The sequence below is a fragment of the Nycticebus coucang genome, chromosome X, assembly GCF_027406575.1.
Source record: "Nycticebus coucang isolate mNycCou1 chromosome X, mNycCou1.pri, whole genome shotgun sequence".
Lineage (NCBI taxonomy): Eukaryota > Metazoa > Chordata > Mammalia > Primates > Lorisidae > Nycticebus > Nycticebus coucang.
In genome coordinates this window covers 185,495,447-185,521,883 of record NC_069804.1, presented here as the reverse complement: position 1 = coordinate 185,521,883, position 26,437 = coordinate 185,495,447, and the positions used below count along the sequence as shown (strand labels likewise).

Sequence of the window (26,437 nt, the reverse complement as noted above, 5' to 3'; positions counted from 1 at the left end):
TGATCTGTGGAAACCCTAGTGCTCTTAGATTATAGCCTGGGAAACACAGGTCTGGACCAACATCTCTAGGGTCGTCCTGTGCTTTCCTCAGCGCACATTCATTTGAACCTATCAAAACAGCACCCATCACAGAACCTGGAACTGCTTATCTATCCACATTTTGTTAGAATATGTTTCTTCATCAGTGCAAAGACTCACTTTCCACCACACTTCCTCTCTGGTTTTCTTCTGGTTTACATTAATGCAATAATTAAAATATTTGGGATACGGTCCCTTCTGGCTAATTTTTGCTCTATATAGCAATTAAAAGCACTGATGAATTGTGGGCCCACTGGGGGTCACTAAAAATGAAACACTTATGAATTATTTAGCAGCCTCCTATAGACTTACTTTTAATCAGCACATCTGTGATAAAATTGTCAGGTCGTGGCATGCAGACCCCAACCTGGTTTGAAAGCCAACTGGGAAATGACACTGAGGAAAAATAATCTAGGCCAGTTCAAAACACAGAGTCTGAGAATGTCTGGAGAAAGGCCTACATTATCTCAGGCCAAGCAGCAGACCTGGACAATACAGCAATTCTCTGCCTTCTTCTCAAGGCTTTTATCGATTTCTCACAAAAGCACATCTGTAAAATGCAAAATGCCTAAAGATAGGGCTAAAAGAATCCCAAGTCCCCAGGAAGACTGGATAGAGAGAGAGGCTAGGTAAAAAGTTAGGGGGATGCTAACAAAAGAGCCAATAGCATATATAGAACAGGGTAGGGGAAAACTAGTTCTATCCCCCCAGGGGAAGTAACCCAGGTTCTCTAGTCTAACTGCAGATCAGGAGTTCAAAGGGCTTAGCTCCCCCAACTGTTGACTCTCCGCTCACAGAGCTAGTCCATCTGGTCTAGGTGTCTCCGGGCTCTTTCCATCTTCTGTTGTCTTGATGAGTCCCCACCATTTGCGTACTTTCCCCTGGATACACCTGGATCGAGGCAGGGTGCCCTATGGAGAAGTCAACCTATCTACCTCCCACATAAAATGAGCAAATCTTTATCATAAAATTGATGAGACAGATCAAAATCCTGAAATTCTCAACCATAAAAAACAGATGATAAGATTACATTTAATATAGTCTGAGTTTATTAAATTTATTAGGATGCTGTATGCTGCAACATTAACATTATAGGTGAAGCTGTATGTTGTCTTTCATCACCCTACTTTTCAGAAAGTAAGAAATTTGGCTTTAACACTCCCTCCATATCCTGCGAAACACCCAGCAATGTTCACAGGATTTCGATGGATTTTCAGGGGCCTCAGATCCATGATCACCTCTAGCTCCAGTGTCCACTGAATTCATCCTTTATTCCTCCCCTGTAGCATGCTCAAGTTCTCTCCGCTGCCATGCTGTAAGCCGAAATAGGAAACTCTGTCATTTCCTGAATCCCCCTTTTTACTTAACTACTAAAAGCGTGTGGGTCAGCACATGCACATTCACAAATGCACTTGATTGTGTAAAGACCTGACTTAAGTTTTAAGGAAATGGAGAGGGTTCACACTGCAGCAACACAAACAAGTGTAAATGAAATATTAGACACTCCTATTTTCTAAACGCACTTTTGCCCGTCCTCTTTGTCTCTTTCTCCTCCCTTTCGAGACCAACCAAACTATCCTTCCATCTACGTGAATACATGGTTGTGCATTTCCCTTCAATTCCCTTTATTGATTTTGCCATCTGTACTTTAAATTCCCTTTCTGTCATTAACATTCTTTCTTTATAGATGCAATCTTCTGCGGTAGCTACCTTATGATCCCTTGTCAGGGTTGCTCTGTTTTGTGTTTTCATGTTGCCAGAATCCGACTCTTGATTCCACTTCATCTGTATTTTCTTCTTGTTCACTTCCTTCCTCTACCTTTTCCTCTCACATTGTCCTTCACTTGAAAACACCCTGTCTCTGTGTGCTTACATGTTGAAGTGGCCTTGTGGTATAGGAACAAAAGGAGGAGAAGACTAAAGAGTGAGACAGGATATCAATGTATACAGTTATGATTTAATAAAAAAAAAGAGTGAGACAGGAGAAAAGAAAAAAAAGATAAAGAACAAAAAAGAAAACAAATGAAGGGGAGAATGGAGGAAATTGAAGAAAAGGAGAGAAGGACAGAAAGTGGGGGGCGGGGTAAATGATGGCGTTCAGTAGGGTGTTTGACCCACAGACGCAATTCCAGGGCTCTGGGGGGCTTGCCTGGGTGCGGTCCTCGAGATCAGGTGCTCCTTACCAGGCTGGGCAAAAGCAAGAACCCACCTCCGCCAAGTATAGAATTAAATCAGCAGAATGTCATGTTGTGGACCTACCAATACTGTCTTTCCATAAGCCATAGTTAGAAGGACATGCTAGAGCAACGGCTCAAGGCTTCCTTGAGCCAGACCAATGCCATGGCACCCTGACCTACACCTCAGAGTGCGGCTCTGTCCCATAAATAGGATACAGAATGAAATGGAATAAAGAAGACCAGAACAAATAATAAAAATAATCCCAGCACTGTTGGAGGCCGAGGTGGGTGAATTCCTTGAGCTCATGAGTTCGAGACCAGCCTGAGCAAAACCAAGACCTCATCTCTACTAAAAGTAGAAAAACTGAGGCAAGAGGATAGCTTGAGCCCGAGTTGAAGGTTTCTGTGAGCTATGACACCACGGCACTCTACCTAGGGCAACAGGTTGAGACTCTGTCTCAAATAATAATAATAATAATAATCATAGATAAGGAAAACTAAAAGGGGAAATTATATAATAGGTAGAAAGGATATGTTAGTTGTTGCTTGAGAAATCAATGTGGGAAAGATGAGAACAGTAGAAAAATATCTACGAAAAGGGAGAACAAAGGAGAGAAATAGAAAGGAAAGAAGAATAAAAGGGGATGAAAACGGTAGCAGAAATGGAGCTGTTGCTATTGAAGAATGTAAAAATACAACAAAATGAAACAAAAGACAACAACAAAAAAGCCTCAGAAAAATAACTAAGAAATTACGTATACATACAAACACACACATAAAAAGTATACGCACACACACATAAATGTATATAATGCAATATATTGCATGGACACCCGATGGCGCCCAAGGATTAGGAGATGCAAAACAGCCGCTTTTCTGCTGCATAACATGAAGGCCAGACGCCAATATACAGCTGCCCATCTCATTAATTTATTTGCCCTCAATAAGGGCTTGGGCATTCTGCTAACATTCAGTCCCAGCAGGATTGGGATCCTGAAGCTCTTGCCAGAGTCCTTACGAGGCTCGCCTCGACCTTGCAAACAGTGCCCCTTGGACACAAAGTGGCTTTCCCAGAAGTGTGCGTCTGTTCTACCTTCTACTCACCCACGCACGGATGGTGGCCAGCGCTTGGCAGCTGCACCACAGCCAGCCACGCACTGTGACCCTGCGAACTGTTCCACACGGAAGCCCTCCCACAATGGTGACACCCTTCTAGGAGCCAAGCCTATGCGAGTTCCACTCCCCGCTCATTCAATCCTGACCTCTGGACACTGAGTTCACTTGCTCACTTAAGCCCTTCCAAGGCAGCTCCAATCAGCAGCCCCATGTAAAAAAGAAAAATTTCACGGGGCAGCACCTGTGGCTCAAAGGGGTGGGGAGCCGGCCCCATATGCCGGAGGTGGTGGGTTCAAACCCAGCCTCGGACAAAAACCGCAAAAAAAAAAAAAATGAAAGAAAGAAAGAAAAAGAAAAAGAAAAAATTCAGGACAGGCCTTCCCCATCTCTCGCCCTCCACTGGAGGGCCAGGCAGCCTCTGACTGCCCCCAGGCCCTTGCCTTCTGTGCTGGTCTTCCACTGCTCCTGACCTCCTCCTTGCCTCTTGGAGCCCGCTACTGCTTCTATATGTCCCCAGAGTGATGTTTCTGGGCTGGACACCCCAGCCGGAGGTGTCTGGGGTCCTCTCTCCCCTGTCTGACCACAAGTGTCTGCTAAGGAGTTGTGTCTAGCCTGCTATCTTGCTCCGCCTCCACCCAAAATTGATCCCGGACCTTCTTCCCAAAGAATTTTGGCTGTGAGTCTCAACCTGTCAGATGGCTCCCTCAACTGCCAGCAAGAGCCCTGTTCTTTGTTTCACCTGACACTTAAGAGTTCCCGACCCAACGGGCTGGAAGAGGAGTTGAGTGCAAATGGACCCATCTGGGCTGATGGAAATGTTCCGTAGCTCAGTCCTGATGGCGGCCACCGACGGTGTGTACCTGTAAAACGTCACAGGACAGTACTCCGAAAGGGCTGAATTTTACAGTGTCCAAATTGTACCTCAGTGAACCTGAGTTAATAAACAAACACGACTAAACAAAAGCAAGGAGTAAAATAGTGAAGGGGCAGACATTTGAGGCACAATTGGATTCCAGCCAAGAACAAGGGAAGTCCCAGGATGACAGCTGTGCAGTCAGTGGGCCTAGATAGAACCAGCCCAACACAGATAGGACAGAGGACAAGAAGAGAGATGGTTTAAGATATCAGCACTGTGAGATTACAGAAACTAAGCCAAGCAAACAGAAAACAGGCAACTGTTTCGCTCTTTTATAAAATTTCAGGTATTAGGGGGTCCACGTGTTTTCCTTACACATTATGATTTTGCACTAGTTGAGTCAAGTGTATCAGCATGCCCCGGATCCAGACAGTGCATACCATAAACCAAAGGTGTGAATTTACCCATCTCCTCCCCCCCCAGCTTGATTTTTTTTTTCCTTTTCTGACTTACTGCCATATGTGCACTTAAGTATAGATCAATCAGTTAGAAACCAGGCAACATTTAACACAGGACAGGGGGTGGGGAGGGACCTGACTAATGGATAGCATCTACTAGAAGAAAAAAGGGAGAGAGAGGAGGGGAAAGTGGAGCACGTAGTGTTGTAATAGCTACATTTGCAACTACTCATCAGTAATTAATACCTATAACATGAGTCCAGAAAGAAAGAAAAAAAAAAAAAAAGACAAAGGAAAGAGAAAAAACAAACAAGAGAGAGTTTCCTGGTGGAGCCCGGTAGGCAGCCAGAGTTTAAAACATGGGTCAGAGAGGGAAAGAACCCTGGGGATCTTCAGGGGGTCCCTCCGGAGTACCCAGCAGACCACCGATGAGCTCAAGCCTGTAAGGGAAATACCCATAGCCGGGGAAAGGAACCCCCAGGACTCTCCCCTCCCCCAAGAAAATGAAAGGTAACTCTCAAGCAGGGCAGGGACTCGTGGCCGACTGAGAACCTCACCATTCACTCACAGGCATCAGTCAGGGCGTTTAGAAGAGTGTTGGGGACAGAGCTCTAGGTAGGGAGCACAGACGTAGGCGCAGGTGCCTGGAAACCACAGCAGAAGCACAGGACGTCTGGGGCTGCCTGCAATGCCTCGAGTCCTGGTCCCCAGGCGGGGCTCATTCGCAACTTGAGGATCTAAGCCATAGCCGAACCATCACAGGTACACACTGAGCTATCACCAGAGCTGGCCGAGACGTGGCTAAGAGGAGGAGATGTCCCCATGCTATCTTGAAGCCACCTGCACAGAGAATGGGAATAATTCTGGGTCAACTACTGAAAGCTATACAGGACGGAGACAAGATTACTTTGGAAATAAAAGAATCTTTTCTAAAGCATATTTTTTTTCAGTCTGTAATCACCTTTCTCCCTCTAGGAAAAAAAAAAAAAAGAGAGAGAAAAAGCTCCACATTTTCTCTTTGGCATACTTGCAGGAATATCTTGCTCTATTAATGTATAAAATCTCGGCTGGGGTAGCAATGACCTACACGTTACCCACAGGTGGTAAAATGATCACATAGCGGTGGAGGAAACTGTCCTTCTCAGGGCTGTTTTGCTCAGCTGGTTTTATTTCTTTACAAAAAAACTTAAAGAAATAGCTTTCTGCTGTAGGCCTTGGTGGGTGCTTTCAAAACGGGCAAGTTCGTGAAACCTGGGAAAGCGGTGCTGGTCCTCGCCGGACGCTACTCCGGACACAAAGGTGTCATCGTGAAGGACATTGATGTGGGTACCTGAGACCACCCCTACAGCCATGCTCTGGTGTTTGGAATTGACTGCTATCCCCACAAAGTGACAGCTGCCGTGGGCAAGGAGAAGATTGCCAAACGATCCAAGATCAAGTCTTTTCGAAAACTTTATAACTACAATCAGCTCAGGCCCACACGGTACTCTGTGGAATCCCCTTGGATAAAACTGTCATCAATAAGGACATCTTCAGAGACCCTGCTCTTGAATGCAAGGCCCAACGGGAGGCCATGGTCAAGGTTGAAGAGAGGTCCAAGACGGGCAAGAATACGTGGTCCTTCCAGAAGCTGCGGTTTTAGTGTTTTTTGATTCAGTCATTAAAAATATTTCTTTAAAAATGAGTCCTGCCCAGTAGCATGGGAAAATTAATCCTACACTAAGAGCCGCTCTGGTCCCCCACAGCACATCTTCAAAGCAAGACTGAAAGGTTCAAACCATTTCCAGGTAACTTAGCAGCACCCCACAACTCAGCACATGGATACATCTAAGAAAACAGAAATAAATACCCAGCAGTCAAGGAGAAAAAGCATGATGTTTGACATCCCATCAAAAACTCCCAGGTGCGGGGGGTGGCACCTGTGGCTCAGTGAGGAGGGCACCGGCCCCATATACCAAGGGTGGCAGGTTCGAACCCAGCCCCGGGCAAACTCCAACAAAAACATAGCCCAGAGTTGTGGCGGGCACCTGTAGCCTCAACTACTCGGGAGGCTAAGGCAAGAGAATCAGCTAAGCCCAAGAGCTGGAGGTTCCTGTGAGCTGTGACACCATGGCACTCTACCGAGGGTGACAAACTGACACTCTGTGTCAAAAAAAAGAAAAACTCCCAGGTAGGGCGGCGCCTGCAGCTCAAAGGAGTAGGCCGCAGGCTCCACATGCCAAAGGTGGCGGGTTCAAACCCAGCCCCGGCCAAAAACTGCAAAAAAAAAAAAAAAAAAACTCCCAGGGATACACAGAAGCAGGAAAATAACCCCTTATGAGTAGAGAAATCAATCAGTGAAAGGCATCCAGACTGGTAGGGAAGAAGAAACACTGTCTTTACTTGCAGACATGACCTTCTATGTAGAAGCTCTGATATAAACTGCCAGACAAATTAGTGACCTTGTTGAGTTCACAGGACATGGCATATTTTAGAGAAAGTTACTGTAAGTGAAGAAATGCCACCTAAAAATACGAGTCTCAGTTCTCCCTGTTGAAGATTAAGGGGAGAGTCGGTAAGACTCCTCTCATCCTCTCATTTCTTAGCACATTCACTTTAGAGATTTTGTAAGTCCCTTGCCTGTCTCTGTTAAAATGGATGTAAATATTCTTCAAAGCTAAAAAGGTTCTTGGAGGCTTTGTGACCCAGGAAGGTCTTTTTCTGGGACCTATGAACCCTCTCTGGCAGATGTGAACATCAGGGGAGAAAGCACCCCTAAAACCGCACTTTCTGTGGGAGGAGTGAAGCCTAACTTCAGTGGGCACCTCGCTCCAAGTTGCAAAAGTAGCTCCTTTCATAAAGATATGAGAAATTCATGCAAATTCTTTTGACAAAGCCAAAGGTATGTGTCTCTTGAGGTATCTGTAACCAGAACCACAGACTGATTGGATGAATAACAGAGATTTATTTACTCTGTCACAATTCTGGAGGCTAGGAGTCCATGATGAAAGTGCCCGCAAATTTGGCTTCTGAGGAGAGCTACCTTCCTGGCTTGTAGACAAGGCCTTGCCACGGTGGGTGTGTGCTGGGAGGCCACGAGCTCTCTTGTCTTTTCTTACAAGGACGCTAATCCTATTGGATGAGACCCTCAAACCTATGACCTTCTGTGGCCTTTAGAGGCCCCATCTCCAAATACAGCCACCCTGGGGGTCAGGACTTTTACATATGAATCGGTGTGGGAGGGACACAAACATTCAGTCTGTGACACTAATGAACTAATACATTACAGTCACCCCAATTAGCAGGTAAGATTAGGATGGACTACGGGCAAGAGATGGGGCTGTGCAGTCCTCACCTGGCTTGAGGACTAGCTAGTGTCAGTCCCGTATGCGATGTGCCATATCCGCTTGGCTAAATAAAAAGGTGAAATTTCTCTGTGGTGACTGCAGTGTTTTAGCAGACTGCCTGTGCTGTGCATCACATTCTGGTGCAATGCTTATTCAATAACAAAACACTGTCCCACCTTTGTGGTGACAGTCTCCAAGTTGGCAGGTGGTTTCTTTGTAATGATATTTTCCCAACACTACAACCCTTCCTCCCCAGAACACTTAACCAATTGTCCCAGCAACCCTCCTTCACTGATCTGAGGTGGGGAGGGGGCAATAAGCCACAACATTTTTATTCTAGTGTTTCTGCCTTGTTTGCTCTTCTCAGGCAGTTTCTTAAATTTTGGCCGGGATACAGATCCAGTGGTGACAAGGGTGACAAGGATGTGGGGAAACCAACATTCTGGTGGGAAGGCACACTTTCTGGAGAGCAACTTTGTACTGCAGATCCAAAGCCTTAAATGAGCAAATAGAAAAGGAGACAGAAGGTAATTCTACCTCTTGCAATCCACGTGAGGGAAATCATCCACGCAGACATATTTCTAGCCTCTCTATGAATCCTTAGCCACCATGGGGGGGGGGAAATTGAGAACAATTTAAATGCTCAACAATTGCATTGTAACATGTCTTTTATGCATCCAATCAATAAAAAGCATTTGTTGGCTCGGTGCCCATGGATCAAGTGGCTAAGGCACCAGCCACATACACCTGAGCTGGCGGGTTCAAATCCAGCCTGGGCTGCCAAACAACAATGACGGCTGCAACCAAAAGATAGCCAGGCGTTGTGGTGGGCGCCTGTAGTCCCAGGTACTTGGGAGGCTGAGGCAGGAGAATCGCTTGAGCCCAGGAGTTTGAGGTTGCCGTGAGCTGTGATGCCACAGCACTCTACTCAGGGCAACAGCTTGAGGCTCTGTCTCCAAAAAAAAAAAAAAAAGCATTTGTTGCTTTGTAGAAAGAGGTGAAGTTCGCTGGTGACCATGAAAACATTTCATGGAAATAAGCTAATAGCAAACCTGCAAAACTCTGTATGTTTATTTGACTGCTGTACATTTAATGTAAAATACAAGTAAAAAACTACAAAATGTTTTGAAATGCTGACTAGTTAATGCTGAGACAGGACCCAATTGATGTCTATCTTGTTCCTTTCCTACACTGTCTTCAATTACCTGTACTCCTTGACTATATATGGACTTACTCGTTTTTTGTTTTTGTTTTTTTTTCCTTTTACACAAGGCCTCGCTCTGTCACTCTGGGTAGAGTTCCTCAAAGTCTGGGACTCAAGCCATCCTCCTGAGTCAGCATCCACAGTACTATGGACTACAGGTGCCCAGCAGAATGCCTGGCTATTTTTTTCATATTTACTAGTGGCGGCGTCTTTCTCTTGCTCAGGCTGGTCTCCCAACTCCTGAGGTGAAGTGATCCTCCCGCTTCGGCCTCCCAGAGTGGTAATTACAGGCTTGAGCCACCATACCTGGGCCCTCCTTCACTCTCTAAATCCCAGATGCTGCCTGACACCACGAAAACAAAGGCAGAAAACCTGGACGTGCCAACAGCTGAAAAGAAACTCCAGCACTGACTGAATAGTAGCTCCGTTTTAATTTCACAGTAAACAAACATGTACAGACCAATCCAAACACGCGGGGAGAGCGCACTCAAGGGCCAGTCCAGGCAGACGAACAGCCGGTCCCACCAAGTCAAGAGGCAGCTACTACAGGAATCACTGGGGCCTCCCAGCCCTGGAAGGGACTCGCCGCTGTGCCTTAACGGCCCTTTCCCAGCCGAGGCTCAGCGATGAACCGGGATACGCAGCGGCGCACAGTCTGCGCCACCACCGAAAGCTGGTTGAGCAGGGAGGCCACGGAAATTTGGAGGAGGACAGAGTTTTCAGCACTTAAGCAGCTAAAAGCAAGGGAAAGGAAACAATGTGAGCACAGCTTACTTCCCGTGCCCGCCAAAGGGCAGCTTTTCCACCTAATCCTTAGATGTCTTGCTGAGAGCTCCCTGCTAGGCAGGCACAGGCTCTGTGCAAGACCCTGCTCAGTCAAACCCATGGTGTCCCCGCGTCCTACAGCGACCCACCACCACCCCCATCGCCTCGGTCACTGCTGTCACTCCACACAGACCCTGCCATTCTGGGGACTTACATGAACAAGTCATTGCCTATCACAGTGAACTCCCGGTGAACTGCCCCGCCGAGGGGTTCCACTCCTGGGGCCAGATACCACCGGGCCATCTCCGCCTCCATGAAGGTCAGGAAGGGCACCACGAGGGCGCTGGTGGAGATGCCGTCAAGGAGACTCCGTGGGTCGGGCCTCCTCCCGGCCAGGCCTCCCCTCAGTCTACCCGACACCCCTCACACCGTCCCTTCAGGACACTTTACCCCATGTAACTCTTTCTGCCAGCTCAGGGGTAAACCTGACTCCTTACTCTCTCCCTCGCCGGCCCCTTAGGCCCTCTCCCTGCAGAATGCTCTGCTTCCAGAAGTCCTGCCCTCACCCTGGGGGCTTCTTGCAAAGGATACAATTCCTGCAATCTGCATTCTGGGGCTCCTTCCGAGGACGCGGCCGCCTCCAGAGTCTCCCCACTCGGCCCTGGATCCTGCGAGGCAGCCTGGAATGTCCCCTCCACCGGGTGAGGGCCCTCAGCCACAGCACCCTCTGCTCCTTCTCCGCCCCAGGCTCCAGCGTCCCTGGGGTTTCTGGGGTCGCCCGCTGCACCAGCTTGGCCCATCTCACCGCCTGTATTGGCTGCACCACCACCTGAGTCCTGCATGGTTGGTCCCCTTCTTCGAAAAAGTGGATCTACCTCTTGGAGAGCTGCAGAGCGAAGGGGTGAGGGTTCTGTACCACGCTCCAGGCCTTCACTCTCCCCCCCCCCCGCCCTTTCTCCCACAAGGCAATGGGCTAGGCCCACTGCGCAGGTGCAAGCAGCTTCTGCGTGTGGTTGTTTCCCGCCATGGCCATGCTGCTGCTGGTGTCCGCTAGGAGTCACCCTCGGCTGCCAGAGACTGAGGCTCCCTCATCAGTCTATGCCCTGGGTGCAGGAGCCATAACAGGCTCCCCAGGGCGCTTGTGCAAACACGCTCCTCATAACCTGAACAGGAGAGCTTCAGGTGCAGGTGGGGCACAGGAGGCAGGGTCAGAGTGGAAGGGTCCAGACACAGGAGAGCAACAAGATGGGGCCGTGTATGGCTGGGCAAATGGGGTTGAGACACCATGACTTAGCCTAGAGGGAAGATCAGCCACCACTGTTTAGGACTTTCAGCAGTGTGTGCACAGAGTGACACATCTCTTTCATTCCCTGTGGTCCCGGTTTCTGTCCAAAGTCACCACATCTGTAAATGGGGCCAGGGACAGAGGGGAAAACTGCAGGAAATTGGAACGGAACTCCAATTTTCAAGAGTCTAAGTATAGCACAGACCATTCAAATGAGCTTTTGTCCTGTAAGCACTCAGCTGCTCCAGCCAGCCCACAAACTCACTTCCCAGAAGGGTGTCCCCATGTGCCCATGCGGCACCATCAAGAGATGAATGATGACTTTCCACTCCCAAGGCCTTCACGGCATCACCCATACCAGGCCGTTGCCAGGCACTACAGGGCTAACCACACCATCCCACCACCCCTCAACCACATAAAGCCAAAAACAAACAAACAAACAAACAAAAAAACCATATAACCTTAAAGAAAAAGTGTCTCTCTTATTGGGAGGTTCCTACTGATGCTTGCCTTCACAACAGGCCACCAACACCAGCCCACCCTCACAACCACCCCTGAAATCAGTATTGCAGCCATTTATATTTCCCTTCCAGCCATCACCAATACTCACATCCTGCCCCAGCCCTTCAGAGTCCTACTCTCAGCCATATGACAAAATAGTCTGTTAAACTATTAGATCCCTAATGAGTTCATAAGCAGTGCTACACACTCAGCCCAATGGGTGTATACACTTTACCAGGGAGCTGACGATTTACTCCACCGACCAGAGAAAACTTCTTCACTGACAGCCCCTCTATGTTAGCTGTTGAGAGAGGTGTGACAGAAGGAAGAATCAAGGTCTCACAGATGGGGGACAGGGTGGAGACAGTAAGCTATGATTTAGGGACACAAATTTGTGCAAGCACTTCAAATCCAAAGGGCTAGATTTAGATTCCAGAATCAAAGGAGCTATCAAGGTCCAGGCTTGTCACGATGGTTATTACTGGGCTTTCGCTCAGTGTGCGCTTGGCATGTTCCTTCCTCCTGTGTTCCCTTCCTGGAGAACACTGCCCTCAACCCCCACACTGTCCCCACCAGTGCGACTGACTGATCTTTCTCCTGTGCCAGGCACAGTGCCCCAAATCTCAGGGCCAGGAAGTGACACAGGCCTTGTCTTCCTTCCTTTCCGCTGCTCCCAGGACACTCTGTATCTGTTGTGCTGCTTAGTGCCCTGCCCCTCCCTCCATCTAGCTGTCCTGCCTTGCTCCCTACCCACAGCAGGCTGACCTTCTGTGGCTGGAGGATGGTGCCACCCAGCGGGCTCCCTTGTTCTGACTCTTGGGCTAAGCCAATGGAAGGCACTGGCAGAACACCACAGGGTGAGAGGACAGAGACCCAAAGATTTTTGTTCCCCCTACACTGTCCTGGCCTCCCTGCAGCTCTGGGAGTGGCGAGTTCCCCCACCAGCGCTAGGTTTCACTGGGATGCGGTAGCACCAGCCCCATCCTTGCTCCTTCAAGCCTAGGTCTGCCAATGGCTTCACTGGCTGTCTGGCTGTCCCTTCATAGCAGTGTTCTGCTGGTGAATGTTTGAAAACTGAGTCTTTGAGGTTATGTGAGTGGTGGTGGGGGGGGCCGCGGGTGACAGAGGGGCAGTTTGCTTGATGGATGTGGCATCCCCTCATCCCAAATCATTATACTTTTCTTTTTGTGTGAGACTATCCCTTTGCCCCTAGTAAGCCCCAAACTACACACTTTCACTCCAGACATTGGTTTAAATCGGGATTTTAAAACATTTTAAACATCATGAAGCCAAACAGGAAATAATCCTGAGAAAAGTATATAGCCTCAGTCAAAACCACTTCTCTGCACATAACCCCAATGCATCAAATCTCTGCATCAAATACCTAATTATTTGCTCACTACTTTCGATGACATTGTTTCTGAATCAGGCAAATACACATACTATTTTTACATAGTGAAGGGAAAAGGGCTTTGGGAGGGGGTAGGAGGAGGGAAAGGTATTTGGAAGGAAGGAAGGTGAGATACAGCAGGCATTATTAGTTGAGGTAAAGGAGGGAAGGACTTCATGGGGGGAGGTGAGGAGAGGAAGAGAGAGGTGTCTGTAGTTGAAAGGCTTCCAGGAAAGGGCCTTTGACAGAGGAGGTGAATGAGGGAAGGCCTTTATAAGGGAGGTGCTGGAGTGACATCCATTGTGAGGAAGTGAGGCATAGAAGGCTTTGCTGAGGGGAAGGAAGGCCTTTGTGAAGGGAGATGAGTGAGGTGTGAAGTCCTTTGTGAGGGAGGATGGGGGAGGTTGGTGCTTTTCCAATGCAGCTAACAGACTGAAGATCTAGTAAGGAAGGTGAGTCAAGGCGTGCATTAGCCAGAGCTGTAAGGAAGAAAAGGCTTTTCTGAGGGAGGTGAGTGATTAGCATTTTGAAAGGGGAGGTGAGCAAGTGAAAGCTTGTTTGAGGGGAGGAGAGGGGAGGGAAGGATCTTTTGAGGGCACGTCCAAGGGGGAGGCTGCTGAGAGAGGAGGTGAGAGAGCATACCTATGACTTCCCAGGGATGGTGAGGGATAGAGGCCTTTGTGACTGGATGTGAGAGAAATCAGAACTGTGTGACAGGAGGTTAGTGAGGGCTGGTCTTTCTGATAGATATGAGGACATTTAGAGCCTTGGGAGGGACTTTCGAGAGAAAGAACATGAGAGGTGAAGTAAGGAAGGGAAGGCTTTTATGTGATAGCAGATGATGAAGTAAAACCAAATGTGAGAGTGAGTCCAGCAGGGAAGGCATTAGTGAGGAAAGGAATAAGCCTTGTGAGGTGAGGTGAAGGAGGTTAGTATTTTTTGAGGGCTCATGAGGAAAGGAAGGCCTTTGATAAAAGAGGTGAAAAAGTACTTTTAGACATAGGTGAGGGATGTAAAATCTTTTTTTTTTTTTTGTGGTTTTTGGCTGGGGCTGGGTTTGAACCTGCCACCTCCGGCATATGGGACCAGCGCCCTACTCCTTGAGCCACAGGCGCCGCCTGGGATGTAAAATCTTTGTGTGGAGAGGTGATGGAGGCAAGTTCTTTACAAGGGAGAAAGGAGAGATTAGTACTTTGTAATGGAGGAGGCAGTGAGATATTTGGGTTTTGGGAGTTTGTTTTAATGTACCTATTCTTTTTTTTTTTTTTTTTTTTTTCAGGTAAAGCGAGGGTACAAACAAACAAGCCACAATGTTTGAATTTGTTAGGTGGAGTCCCTTTTGTAGTTATGTCCCACCTGCAAAAGGTGTGCCATACACCCCTACCTTGTGCCCTTTCAGTTGGAGTACACTAAATGCCCTTACCCTGTTCCCCCTCCCCACAACATGACTTTAAATGAGGTTTTGTCCCATGTGGGTGTGAATTAGATCATGTACTAGCATCGTTTTAATATTGAGTCCATTGGATATTTGCTTTTCCGTTCTTGTGATACTTTACTGAAAAGAATGTGTTTCAACTCCATCCGGGTTAATACAAAAGATATGAAGTCGCCCTCTTTTGTGGCTGAATACTAATTCCATGGTATACATATGCCAAAGTTTATTATTCCTTTCCTGAGTTGGTGGGCATTTAGTTTGTTTCCACATCTTAGTGATTGTATGTTGAGCTGCAATAAAAAATCTAGTGCAAATGTCCTTATGATGAAATGATTTTTGTTCTTCTGGGACAATGCCTAGTAGAGTGATTACAGGGTCAAATGGGAGATCTAATTGAGTTCTGTGAGGATTCTCTGTACTTAATTCTAATGACTCTGTATTAGTTTGAAGTCCCACCAACAGGAGTAAATGTGTTCTCCTCTGAGAGGTGTGTGTGAGAGAAGGGAATGCCATCATGAGGGATGTTCTTTCTGAAGGGAGGTGAACAAAGGAAACAAGAGCTAAATTGTATACACGGTGGAATTCATCCAAGAATCTTTATGTGAGGAGAGGCAAAAGAACATGAGAATAAAAGGTGTCACCTGAGTAAATAGTTAAGAATGTTTGAATGTACATACAAACTGAAAAGCTTTATCATTTAAAGGAAAGGGAAGAGGTTCGGTGCCTGAAGCACAGTGGTTATGGTGCCAGCCATGTGCACCATGGCTGATGGGTTTGAGCCTAGTCCAGGCCAGCTAAACAACAATGACAACTGCCACAAAAAATAGCTGGGTATTGTGGTGGGTGCCTGTACTCCTAGCTACTTAGGAGGCTGAGGCAAGAGAATCGCTTAAGCCCAAGTGATTGAGTTTGCTGTGAGCTGTGATGCTGTGGCACTCTACCCAGTTCAAGGTGGTGAGACTCTATCATAAATAAATAAATAAATAAGTAAAGGCAAGGAAAGAAAAGACAGGAAATTCAAGATAAAGTAGATAGAAAACGTTTCTCCCATTCCATGGGAAGGAATTGGTATTTGCTCACTCTTAGCCTGTGACAGTTCAAGTGGACTAATTAGCCCCAAGAAAGGAGGCATTTATTGAACACATAGGCCCAAAAGAACACACTTCAACACCTTTCAGTATTAATGCATGACTTTCTTGACACGATCCTTAAAGGGGTGATCTTGGCCAGGTGTGGTGGCTCACACCTATAATACTCTTAGTACTCTGGGAGGCAGAGATGAGTGCATTGCTTGAGCTCAGGCGCTCCGGACCAGCCTGAGAAAAAGTGAGACGCTTTCTTTAATAAAAATAGAAAAATTAGCCATGCATTGTGGCCGGTGCCTGTAGTCCCAGATACTCAGGAGGTTGCGGCAAGAGGATTGCTTGAACCCTGGAGCTTGAGTTTGCCATGAGCTATGATGCCATGGTACTCTTCCCAGAGTGACAGAGTCTCACTCAAAATAAATAAATAAATAAATAAATAAATACAAGTAGGGTCTATTGTTTTCCCATCCTACCAATTAAGAAACTGAAGGACAGAGAGAGCAAAAGTGAACATACAGAAGAACTTAATAACATAATTAGGAAGGCAAATGAAATTTGTATATCTAAATGTATACCCTGAAAATAATGAATGCACTTCCTTTCCAACTGTCCTTGTAACATTCATAAAGAGTACCCTAGGAAAAAACATTAATAGATGAAAAACAAAAATCAATAAATACAATAAAACTAAAAATGCATTTAAAAAGAAAAAGCCACTCCCATAATCTGCCACAGTTAACATGCTTCCTTAAACTCTTTGATTCAAGGAGGATAACAATACAAGAATTCAATAATTGTCTATAAAATAGTGACAATGAAAGCACTATGTATTCAGACCCATGCGATGAGGTGTATGGCAGTGCTGAGACTAAATTTTCCACCCTAAAATACTAGTGTTAATGAACATGAGAGCATGAAAAGAAAGAAATTAAGTGTCCAGCTCAAAAAGGTAGAAAACTAACCAAAAATAAACTCCAGGCTTTTTTTTTATCTCTTATTCCAGCCAGAGCTCAGGGATCTGGGGTCCCATCTTTACTGCTTTGTTTCTTCCGCTCAGGGAGGCCTGTCATACCCAATGTGAGTGGAATTATAGAGAAAATGGCAGCACACTGAGTTCAAATTAGGTATGAGGTCCTTTACTGACTAGCTGACAAAGAAGGGTTCACGCCCCAAAATTCTCAGCCTCGCATAACAAAGGAAGGTAGTTGTTTGGCCGGGGCTGGGTCCGAACCCGTCACCCTCAGCATATGGGGCCGGCGCCCTGCTCACTGAGCCACAGGCGCTGCCCGGAAGGTAGTTTTTATATCTTATTTTCAGTTGGGGTGGGGAGGAATCCCTCAAGCAAAGCAGTTTACAGACGTGAGATATTGCAAGGTTAGATCTATAGGGTAGTGGGTTGGGTAGTTACAAGGGGAACCAGATGTTGTGTGAAAATAGGAATGTGGTTTTACAAGGGTCTGTAACTCTGGGCTAATGTCCCCTGTCTGCAGGGTATGTTTGTTTAACAACCCGTTTCCCAAGTCATACTTGCTTGGGGGCGGGTAGTGACGAGGAGGGGAGGGGAAAGGAAGTGCAAGATGGGCTCTGCCTGGCCTTTTAGGCCCAGGTGCCTCTTCTATAGTTTCTGTCATCTGGGGCCTGCAAGTACTGTGAGATCCATGGCTAAGATGCCAGGACACTTCAGAAGCTGAGAAATGCCTCTCTTGGAAAGGTTAGGGAGAGGACAGACTAGCCACCTCCAACTGGATCTTCCTGGCAGAAAGAGAATGTGAAGGAATAGCTGGAACACCAGGAGTGGAAAAGATAAAGGGAGGGAGGGCCAATTCAACCTCAAAGCCTAGAGACAAAGAAGATGGAAGGAGGATGAGAGAGAAGTGGGGGAAACATATAAAGAAGAAACCACACATGAGGAAGATCCAACAAAACTCACTAGCAACATGAAAAATTAAAACAGATCAATTATCCCAAGGGATTATAATGTAGCTACACCAGAAGATACCAACTATAAAAGAACTGTGGAAATGACAGAAATGGAATTCAGAGTATAGATGGCAAAAATGATAAGGGGAATTGAAGGGAAACTGGAAAGACAGCAAAAGGAAATCCAAAAATTGACCCAAGAAAATACTGAAAGACATCATGAAATTAGAAAGTATATAAGAGTGCTTAAAAAATTGAAGGAGTCATTCGGGGAGTTTCAAAATGCAGGAGAAAGTTTCAAAAATGTAGTATACTGTAGAGAAGAAACAATGTCAGAGCTTGAAGATGAGGCTCTCGAGCTAAACCAGTCACTTATAGAAGCAGAGAAACAAAGAGAGTAAAAGCACAGAAATCTCTGAGACAGTTATGGGATTACATGAAGCACACAAACATACAAATTATAGGTATCCTTGAAGGAGAAGAAGAGTGTCCCAATGGCACGGAATCCCCAGCTGATGATATTATACCTGAAACTTTCCCAAACATCACCAAAGATTCACACGTATGCCTACTAGATGGATATCAAACCCTGGGTCCACTCAATTCAAATAGAGCATCTCCTAGATACATTGTAAATTAACTAGGCCAAAGTCAAAATGAAAGAGTAAATTCAGCAAGCGCCCATGAGTAAATACTAGCCAATGTACAAGGGTAAAACCATTAGGGTGACAGTGGAATTTTCCGTGGTAACTTTACAATCCAGAACAGCACGGGCTCCCACTTTCAATCTTGTCAAATAAAACAACTTTTAGCCTAGGATTCTATATCCTGCAAAACTAAGTTTCATATTCAATGAAATCAAATCTTTTACTGACAAGCATGCGTTGATGAAATTTGCCACTACAAGTCTAGCTCTGCAGGAAGCACTCAGACCTGTTTCATACCCTGACCATCACAATAGACCACCAGCAAAGTAAAGAGAGCCAGATACTAAAGAACAAAGCCTAGCTTCCACAATTGCCCAAGTGATGAAACTAAGAAAGTAGGTACCTCCATAACACAAGATGAACAGAACTCCACCTTACTTATCAATTCTCTCAAGAAATGTGAACATCTGGAATTCCCCACTGAAGAGACATAGGCTGTTTCAATGGATAACAAAAAGGACAAGCGAAGTAGTTGCTCTCTTCAGGAAACATATCTAACCTCCAAGGACAAATCGAGGGTCAAGCTGAAGGGCTGGAAAACAATATTTCAAGCAAAAGGAAACCACAGGAAATATGGGAGTCACAATCCATTTTGTGGATACAATTGACTTTAAAGCAGCAAAAGTAAGGAGAGACAAAAATGGACACTATATACTGGCCAAGGGAGCAATGCAACCTAGAAGGAGTTGGAGAACAGTCTTCTAAGGAAAGTATCACAGGAATGGAAAAACAAACATCACGTGTACCCACTACTAACTTAAAACTACAAGATTAACAACTACAGGCCCAAGTGAGAGAAAAACTAAATTGAATTCAACAATGGGGGATGGGGAAGGAGGTCAGCAATTTTGCACCGGATTGATACAATGTACAGGTATGTGCCATACTTCCTGGGTGAAGGACACATCTCCAATGAGCACTTTCCCTTACAAACGCAAACAAAGTAATCTAATTATACATACCCTCATATTAATCCAAAATAAAAAATAAATCCACGAAAACCAGAATGAAGCAAAATGTAGAGAGAAAGGCAGAATCAATTAATAGGGAAATAGTAGTTAACACAATCAATTAAAAAGGGGAGGAAGCACACATACTCAAAACAAGAAAAGGAAGTGGGCGGTAAGCATATATTTAGACCTAATTATATGGATTATGAATTACAAGACATTATTTGTTAGGTACAAAGAACTATGTACCTAAGCTTGGGAACCGGGATAAAGAGCTTGATTTTCTGGGAAAACATACATAACCCAAATTCACCTTAGAAAAAAGAAGATCTTTAAAAATTAAAAACCACTTATAAAAGAGATAGAGCAGGTCATTCAAATCAACCTCCAAAATCTTCTATTCCAAAATGGTGGAGTAGAAGCAATCTGGCTTCGTTCTCTCCCACAGAAAACCAAAGCCAAATATCTAGTGCCAAGACTATCACCAGCAACATTCCAGTACTCAGATCTGAGGCTGAGACAATCCCTGGAGTCCCACAGAATAGGGGGAAACTCTCAGTCGGTGATAAGAGAAACAGACTTCTCTCTCCATGATGTCTCTCCCACAGTCTTCCAGGCAGTGCACACAGAAAACTACTTTTTTCAGTTTATACACTGGACAAAAAGTGAGATTGAGGTGGACAGCCAACTTCCCCACCATCTCTGGATCCCTTGTAGGAAAATGATTCCTGCCTCAACCAACGGGGAGGATCACAAGTGCCTATAAAGTTTAAAAAAAAAAACAAAAACCTCAGGGCAGCTAAAGACAAAGACGGGGGTGGGGGGGTGGAGGGGGGAAAGAACTAGAACCTCCAGCTTGCAAAACACTGCTCTTTTCCTCAGCCAAAGGAGATGCCAAATCACAGTGGCCTTCTGACAGCAACATGCTGTAGAAGGCATGTTCCATGCTTCTTCTGGGCACCAACTCCTAGCCAACTTTCCCATACATCCAAGGTATATGCTTTAGGATTCCTCCCCCTCCCCCCACCCACCCACTGGGACCAGACAGTGCTCCAAACATTTACTAGAGTCAAAGCAAGCCTGGGCTGAAGGTGCCATCTAGCGTTTAAAAAGGAGACCATTACTGGGCATCTACCCAGAAGGAAAGAAATCCTTTTATCATAAGGACACTTGTACTAGACTGTTTATTGCAGCTCAATTTACAATCGCCAAAATGTGGAAACAGCCTAAATGCCCACCAACCCAGGAATGGATTAACAAGCTGTGGTATATGTATACCATGGAATACTATTCAGCCATTAAAAAAAAATGGAGACTTTACATCCTTCGTATTAACCTGGATGGACGTGGAAGACATTATTCTTAGTAAAGCATCACAAGAATGGAGAAGCATGAATCCTATGTACTCAATTTTGATATGAGGACAATTAATGACAATTATGGTTATGGGGGGGGAAGCAGAAAGAGGGAAGGAGGGAGGTGGGTGGGGCCTTGGTGTGTGTCACACTTTATGGGGGCAAGACATGATTGCAAGAGGGAATTTACCCAACAATTGCAATCAGTGTAACCTGGCTTATTGTACCCTCAATGAATCCCCAACAATAAAAAAAAAAAAAGAAAAAAAAAAGGAGACAGTAGTCTAGGATTAAGGTGGCTCACAGGCAAAGAACCTCTAAGCAAACATATCCTAGAAAGATCAAAACAAGCCAGACAGAAAAGACTAGAATAAATAACTAACCCTTCAATGCCAAGCCACAGACATACATCCACAAGAAACAACAGAAAACAGGGAACCATGACCTCCCCAAATGGACAAAGCAAGGACTCAGTGACCAATCCTAATGAGATGGCAGTGTGTGAGCTCTCAGATCAGGAATTCAAAGTAGCAGTTGTAGGGAAACTCAGCGAACTCCAAGATACATAAAAAATCAGTTCAGAAGTTTATCATAAAAATGAAATAATGTTTAAAAATGAAACAAACCCTAGAACTGAGAAATGCATTTCCTGCATTGAAAAATACATTAGAGGCTCTCAACAGTAGGAGAGATCAAGCAGAAGAATGAATCATTGAGCTCAAAGAAAGACTACTGTAAAATACACAGTCAGAGAAGGGACAAAAAGAATTAAAAGGAACAAAGAATGCCCACAAGATATAGAGAATAACCTCAAAAGTCCAAGTGTGTCAATCATTGGCATTCAAGAGGGAGTTGGGAGAGAGACACGAGTAGGAAGCTTACTTCAAGAAATAATAACAGGAGACTTTCCAAACCTAGGAAAAGATTTAAATATCCATGTACAGAAAAGTCAGAGATCACCAGATTCCATCCAAGTAAGACTAACCCAAAGCATAGAATAATCTCTCAAAGGTCAAAGATAATGAGAGGATCCTTAAAGCAGCAAGAGAAAAGAAGCAAATAATATATAATAGAGCTCCCACTCCTCTGGCCACAGACTTCTCAGCAAAAGGTGTGGGATGACATGTTCAAAATACAGAAGAAGAAACGTAAAATTGCCAACCACGACTGCAGGACCCAGCAAAGCTTTTCTTTAAACATGAAGAAAAAAAAGTCTTTCCCAGACAAACAAAAGATGATAGAATTCATCACCATTAGGCCTTTCTTAAAAGAAATGCTAAAGGGAGTTCTTCTATCTGAAAAAAAGGATACTAACATGCAAAAAAGAAAACATTTGAAGGCACAAAACTCACTGGTAGAAGTAAGTACAGAAAAATTCACAATACTCTATTACTGTAATTGTGGTGTGTAACCCACTTCATATCTCTGGTAAGAAGATGGAAAGCTGATTCTATCAAAAATAATAATAATTGGGCCAACCTGTTAAGAGATAGGCCATATAAAAAGATGTAAATCAAGACAAGAGAAAGTCAAAATGGGGGAAGATGCAGTTAAAGCATAGAGTTTCTTTTTGATAAAAGCTGTCGATTTGTACAAAGTAACGTGTTATAGCTATGAGGTTTTCTTTTAATCTCATGGTAAGCACAAAGCAAAACCTATAGATACACTTAAAAAGAAAGTGTATAAATTGAAACATACTACCAGAGAAAATCATTTAACCACAAAGGAAGACAGGAAGAAAGGAAGAGAAGATTTGCAAAACAACCATAAAACAAGTAACAAAATGACAGTAGTAAGTTCTTACGTATTGTTAATAGCATTGAATATAAACAGACTAAATTCTCCAATGAAAGACATAGAATGGCTGAATGGATTCGAAACGCAAGACCCAACTACATGCTGCCTACAGAAGCCTCACTTCACCTATAAAGACACACATAGACTGAAAGTAAAATTATAGAAAAAGATACTCCATTACCTAACAAATGCACTCAGTGCAGCCTAATTCTTTGTGCCCTCAATGAAACCCAAACAATAAAAAGAAGATACTCCATGCAAATGGAAATAAAACAAGAGCAGGAGTAGCTATACTTGTGTCAGATAAAATAGACTTCAAGTCAATGACTATAAAAAGATAAAAAGAAGGTCCCTACACAGTGACAAAAGGAGTTGATTCAGCAGGAGGCTAAAACAATGGTAAATATATATGCAACCAATACTGGTGCACCCAAATGTATAAAGCAAATGGCAACAGATCTGAAGGAAGAGATAGATTGTGGTACGATAATTGCAGGGGAATTTAACACCCCACTCTCAATAATGAACGGATCATCCAGACAATCAGCCAAGAAAGATTGGAGTTAAACTACCTTCCAGCACAAATAGGCCTAAATGACATTTCCAGTACATTTCATCCAGCTGCTACAGAATACACTTTCTTCTAACCTCCCAGATAAAACATACGTTAGGCCACAAAATGGGTCTCAATAAACTTTAAAAAGGCAAAATTATATGAAGTATTTTTTTGGACCACAATGGAATGAAAGTAGAAGTCAATAATAAGAGGAACTTTGGAAACTATATAAACATATGAAAATGAAACAACATGCTCCTAAATGATTAATGGCCTAATGAAGAAATTAAGAAGGAAATGTAAAAATTTCTTGAAACAAATGGAAATGGAAATGCAACATCCCAACAAATCTATGGTACCCAACAAAAGCAGTACCCAGAGGGAAATTTATAGCAATAAATGTGTACATCAAAAAGGTAGAAAGACTACAAATAAACAACTTAACAAAACATATCAAGGAACTGGAAAAGCAGGGACAAACCAAACCAAAATTTAGTAGCGGAAAGAAATAATAACGATCGGGGCAGAAATAAATGAAATTGACACTGAGAAAACAATATAGAAGAACAATGAAATGAAAAATCGGGGGGTTGGGAAGATAAACAAAATCAAGAAGTCTTAAGATGGACTAACTAGGAAAAAAAGAGAGAAGACCTAAATAGATAGAATCAAACAAAAAAAAGGAGACACGACACACAACTCATACCACAGAAATAAAAGGCTCATTGGAGACAAATATGAACAACTATACACCAATGAGTTGGAAAACCTAGAAAACATGGATAAATTCCTGGACACATACAACCTGCTGAGATGGAACCATGAGGAAATGTAAAACCTCGATAAACCAACCATGAGCAATGAGATTGAAGCCATAATAAAATGTCTCCCATCAAACAAAAGCCCAGGACCTAATGCCTTCAAACACTTAAAGAAGAACTAATAACACTAATTCTCAGAGTCTTCAAAAAATGGAAGAGGGAGGAATATTTCCAAACTCATATCATGAAGCCAACACTAGCCTGGTGCCAAAACCGGACAAGCACACAACAAAAGCAAACTACAGGCCAAGATCCCAGATGAACACAGATGAAAACATTTTCAATGAAAAACTGGCAAACCAAATACAACAACACGTTTAAAAGACCATTCACCACTATCAAGTGGAATTCATCCCAGGGATGCAAAAGTGGTTCAACACACGCAAATCTTCAATGAATGTGAAACATCATATTAACAGGATCAAGGACAAAAGCTATGTGATCATTTCAATAGGTGGTGGAAAAGTGTTCAACAAAATTCAACATCTCCTTAAGGTAAAAACTCTCAATGAACTGGGTATAGATGAAGCATACCTCAAAACAATAAAAAGCATATGTGACAAACCCACAGCCAGTTACATACAGAATGGGGAACAAATGGAAAGACTTTCCTCTAAGTTCTGGAACAAAACCATTCCTATTCAGCATGGTACTGGATGTCCTAGTGAGAGCAATGAGGCAAAAGAAAGAAATAAAAGGCATCCAAATTGGAAAGGAAGAAATCAAGTCATCATTGTTCACAGAAAACATGATCTCATACTTAGAAAAAACTAAAAACTCCAACAAAAACACTCTTAGAACCGATAAATGAATTCAGTGAAATTGCAGGATACAAAACCAACTACAAAAATCAGTAGCCTTTACATATGTCAACAGTGAACAAACTGAAAAGGAAATCAAGAAAGCAATCTCAATTGCATTAGCTATAAAAAATAAAATGCTTAGGAATAAATTCAACCACAGAAGTGAATGATCTCCACAAGGAGAACTATAAGACACGGATGAAAGAAATTGAAGGGGACATAGATTGGAAGAATTAAATACTGTTAAAATGTCAATACCACTCAAAGCGGTATATAGATTCAATGCAATCCTTATCAAATTACCAGTGACATTATTCACAGAAATAGAAAAAGAGATCTTGAAATTTGTATGGAACCTCAAAAGACCCCAAAAAGCCAAAGCAATCATGAGCAAAGAGAAAAAAAGAGGAGGCAACACACTTCCTGACTTCAAAATATATGACAAAACCATACTTGAACAGCATGGTACTGGCATAAAAAAACAGGCACACAGGGTGGCGCCTGTGGCTCAGTGAGTAGGGTGCCAGCCCCATATACCGAGGGTGGCAGGTTCAAACCCAGCCCCGGTCAAACTGCAACAACAACAACGAAATAGCCGGGCATTGTGGTGGGCACCTGTAGTCCCAGCTAGTCGGTAGGCTGAGGCAAGAGAATCGCCTAAGCCCAGGAACTGGAGGTTGCTGTGAGCTGTGTGACTCCACGGCACTCTACCGAGGGAGATAAAATGAGACTCTGTCTCTACAAGAAAAAAAAAAAAAAAAAGGCACACAGACCAATGGAAGAGAATGAAGGAAGAACTCAGAAATAAATTTTCACACTAACCATCAACTCATTTTCAAAAATGGCATTAAGAACATACATAGGGGAAACACCACTCTCTTCAATAAAGCCTGCTGGAAAAACTGGGTAACCATGTGCAGATTAATGAAGCTAGACCACTGTCTCATCACATAAAAAAAAAAAAAAAAGAAAAAAATCAACCCACAGTGGATTAAAGACTTAAATGTAAGGCCTAAAACTATGAAACTACTAAAAAAAAAAAAAAAAAAAAAAGGACACTGGGGAACTACTAGGAGACATCGGTCTGCACAAAGATCATTTTGGTAAGACCTCAAAAAGCACAGGCAACAAAACCAAAAATAGACAAATGGGATCACAACAAGCTACAAAGTTTCTGCACAGCAAAGGAAATGATCAGAAAATTGAAGAGACAATCTACAGAAGGGGAGAAAATATTTGCAAATATTGTCAGATATCTGACATTCTATATTAATAGCCAGAATATATAAACAACTCAAACAACTCAAGAAAAAAGAGAAAAAACAATACCCAAATAATTTGGTTTTCAAATGGGCAAAAGATCTGAATAGACATTCCTCAAAAGTAGACATACAAATGGCCAAGAGAAGTTGAAAAAAAAAATGCTTAACCTCACTAATCATCAGGAAAATGCAAATCAAAACCACAGTAAGATATGATCTCACCCCAGTTAAAATGGCTTGAATCCAAAGGCCAAAATAATATTGGATGCTGACAAGGATGCAGAGACAGGGCAACACTCCTGCCCTATTGGTGAGGATGTAAACCAAGACAGCCACTGTGGAGAACAGTACGGAATTTCCCCTCAAAAAAAAAAAAAAAACAACTAAAAATAAAAGTAACCCCACTGCTGGTTATTTATCCAAAAGGCAAGGAATCAGTATACTGAAGAGACAGCTGCACTCCTGTGTTTACTGCAACACTAGTCACAATAGCAAATTTGGAATCTACCTGAGTGTACATCAACAGACATACACAATGAGATATTATTCTGTCATAAAAAAGAATGAAATCTGGGGTGGCACCTGTGGTT

The 26,437-nt window shown here is 43.9% G+C and overlaps 1 protein-coding gene and 1 pseudogene across 1 annotated transcript; one reads left to right on the top strand and one right to left on the bottom strand.

The window, feature by feature from the left end:
• Positions 1 to 3,369: 3,369 nt before the first annotated feature.
• Positions 3,370 to 6,327, top strand: LOC128577116 (60S ribosomal protein L27-like; annotated as a pseudogene).
• A 3,326-nt stretch (positions 6,328 to 9,653) lies between these two features.
• On the bottom strand, positions 9,654 to 10,885 carry LOC128578477 (EKC/KEOPS complex subunit LAGE3-like). The gene is made up of 3 exons (XM_053581133.1): positions 10,572 to 10,885; positions 10,195 to 10,323; positions 9,654 to 9,949 (listed from the first exon to the last, which is right to left on the bottom strand). Exons 1-3 carry the CDS (start codon positions 10,820 to 10,822, stop codon positions 9,811 to 9,813), a joined length of 519 nt encoding a protein of 172 aa, XP_053437108.1. The 5' UTR covers positions 10,823 to 10,885; the 3' UTR covers positions 9,654 to 9,810.
• Between the last annotated feature and the right edge of the window lie 15,552 nt (positions 10,886 to 26,437).

Excerpts from the sequence above, each read along its gene's own strand:
- LOC128578477 (XM_053581133.1), bottom strand. The coding sequence starts at position 10,822 with ATGCAGGACTCAGGTGGTGGTGCAGCCAATACAGGCGGTGAGATGGGC. Across the intron at positions 10,324-10,571 it reads GAATGCAGATTGCAGGAATT|CGCCCTCGTGGTGCCCTTCC; the intron begins GTATCCTTTGCA and ends CATCTCCACCAG. Across the intron at positions 9,950-10,194 it reads ATAGGCAATGACTTGTTCAT|CTGCTTAAGTGCTGAAAACT; the intron begins GTAAGTCCCCAG and ends CCTTGCTTTTAG.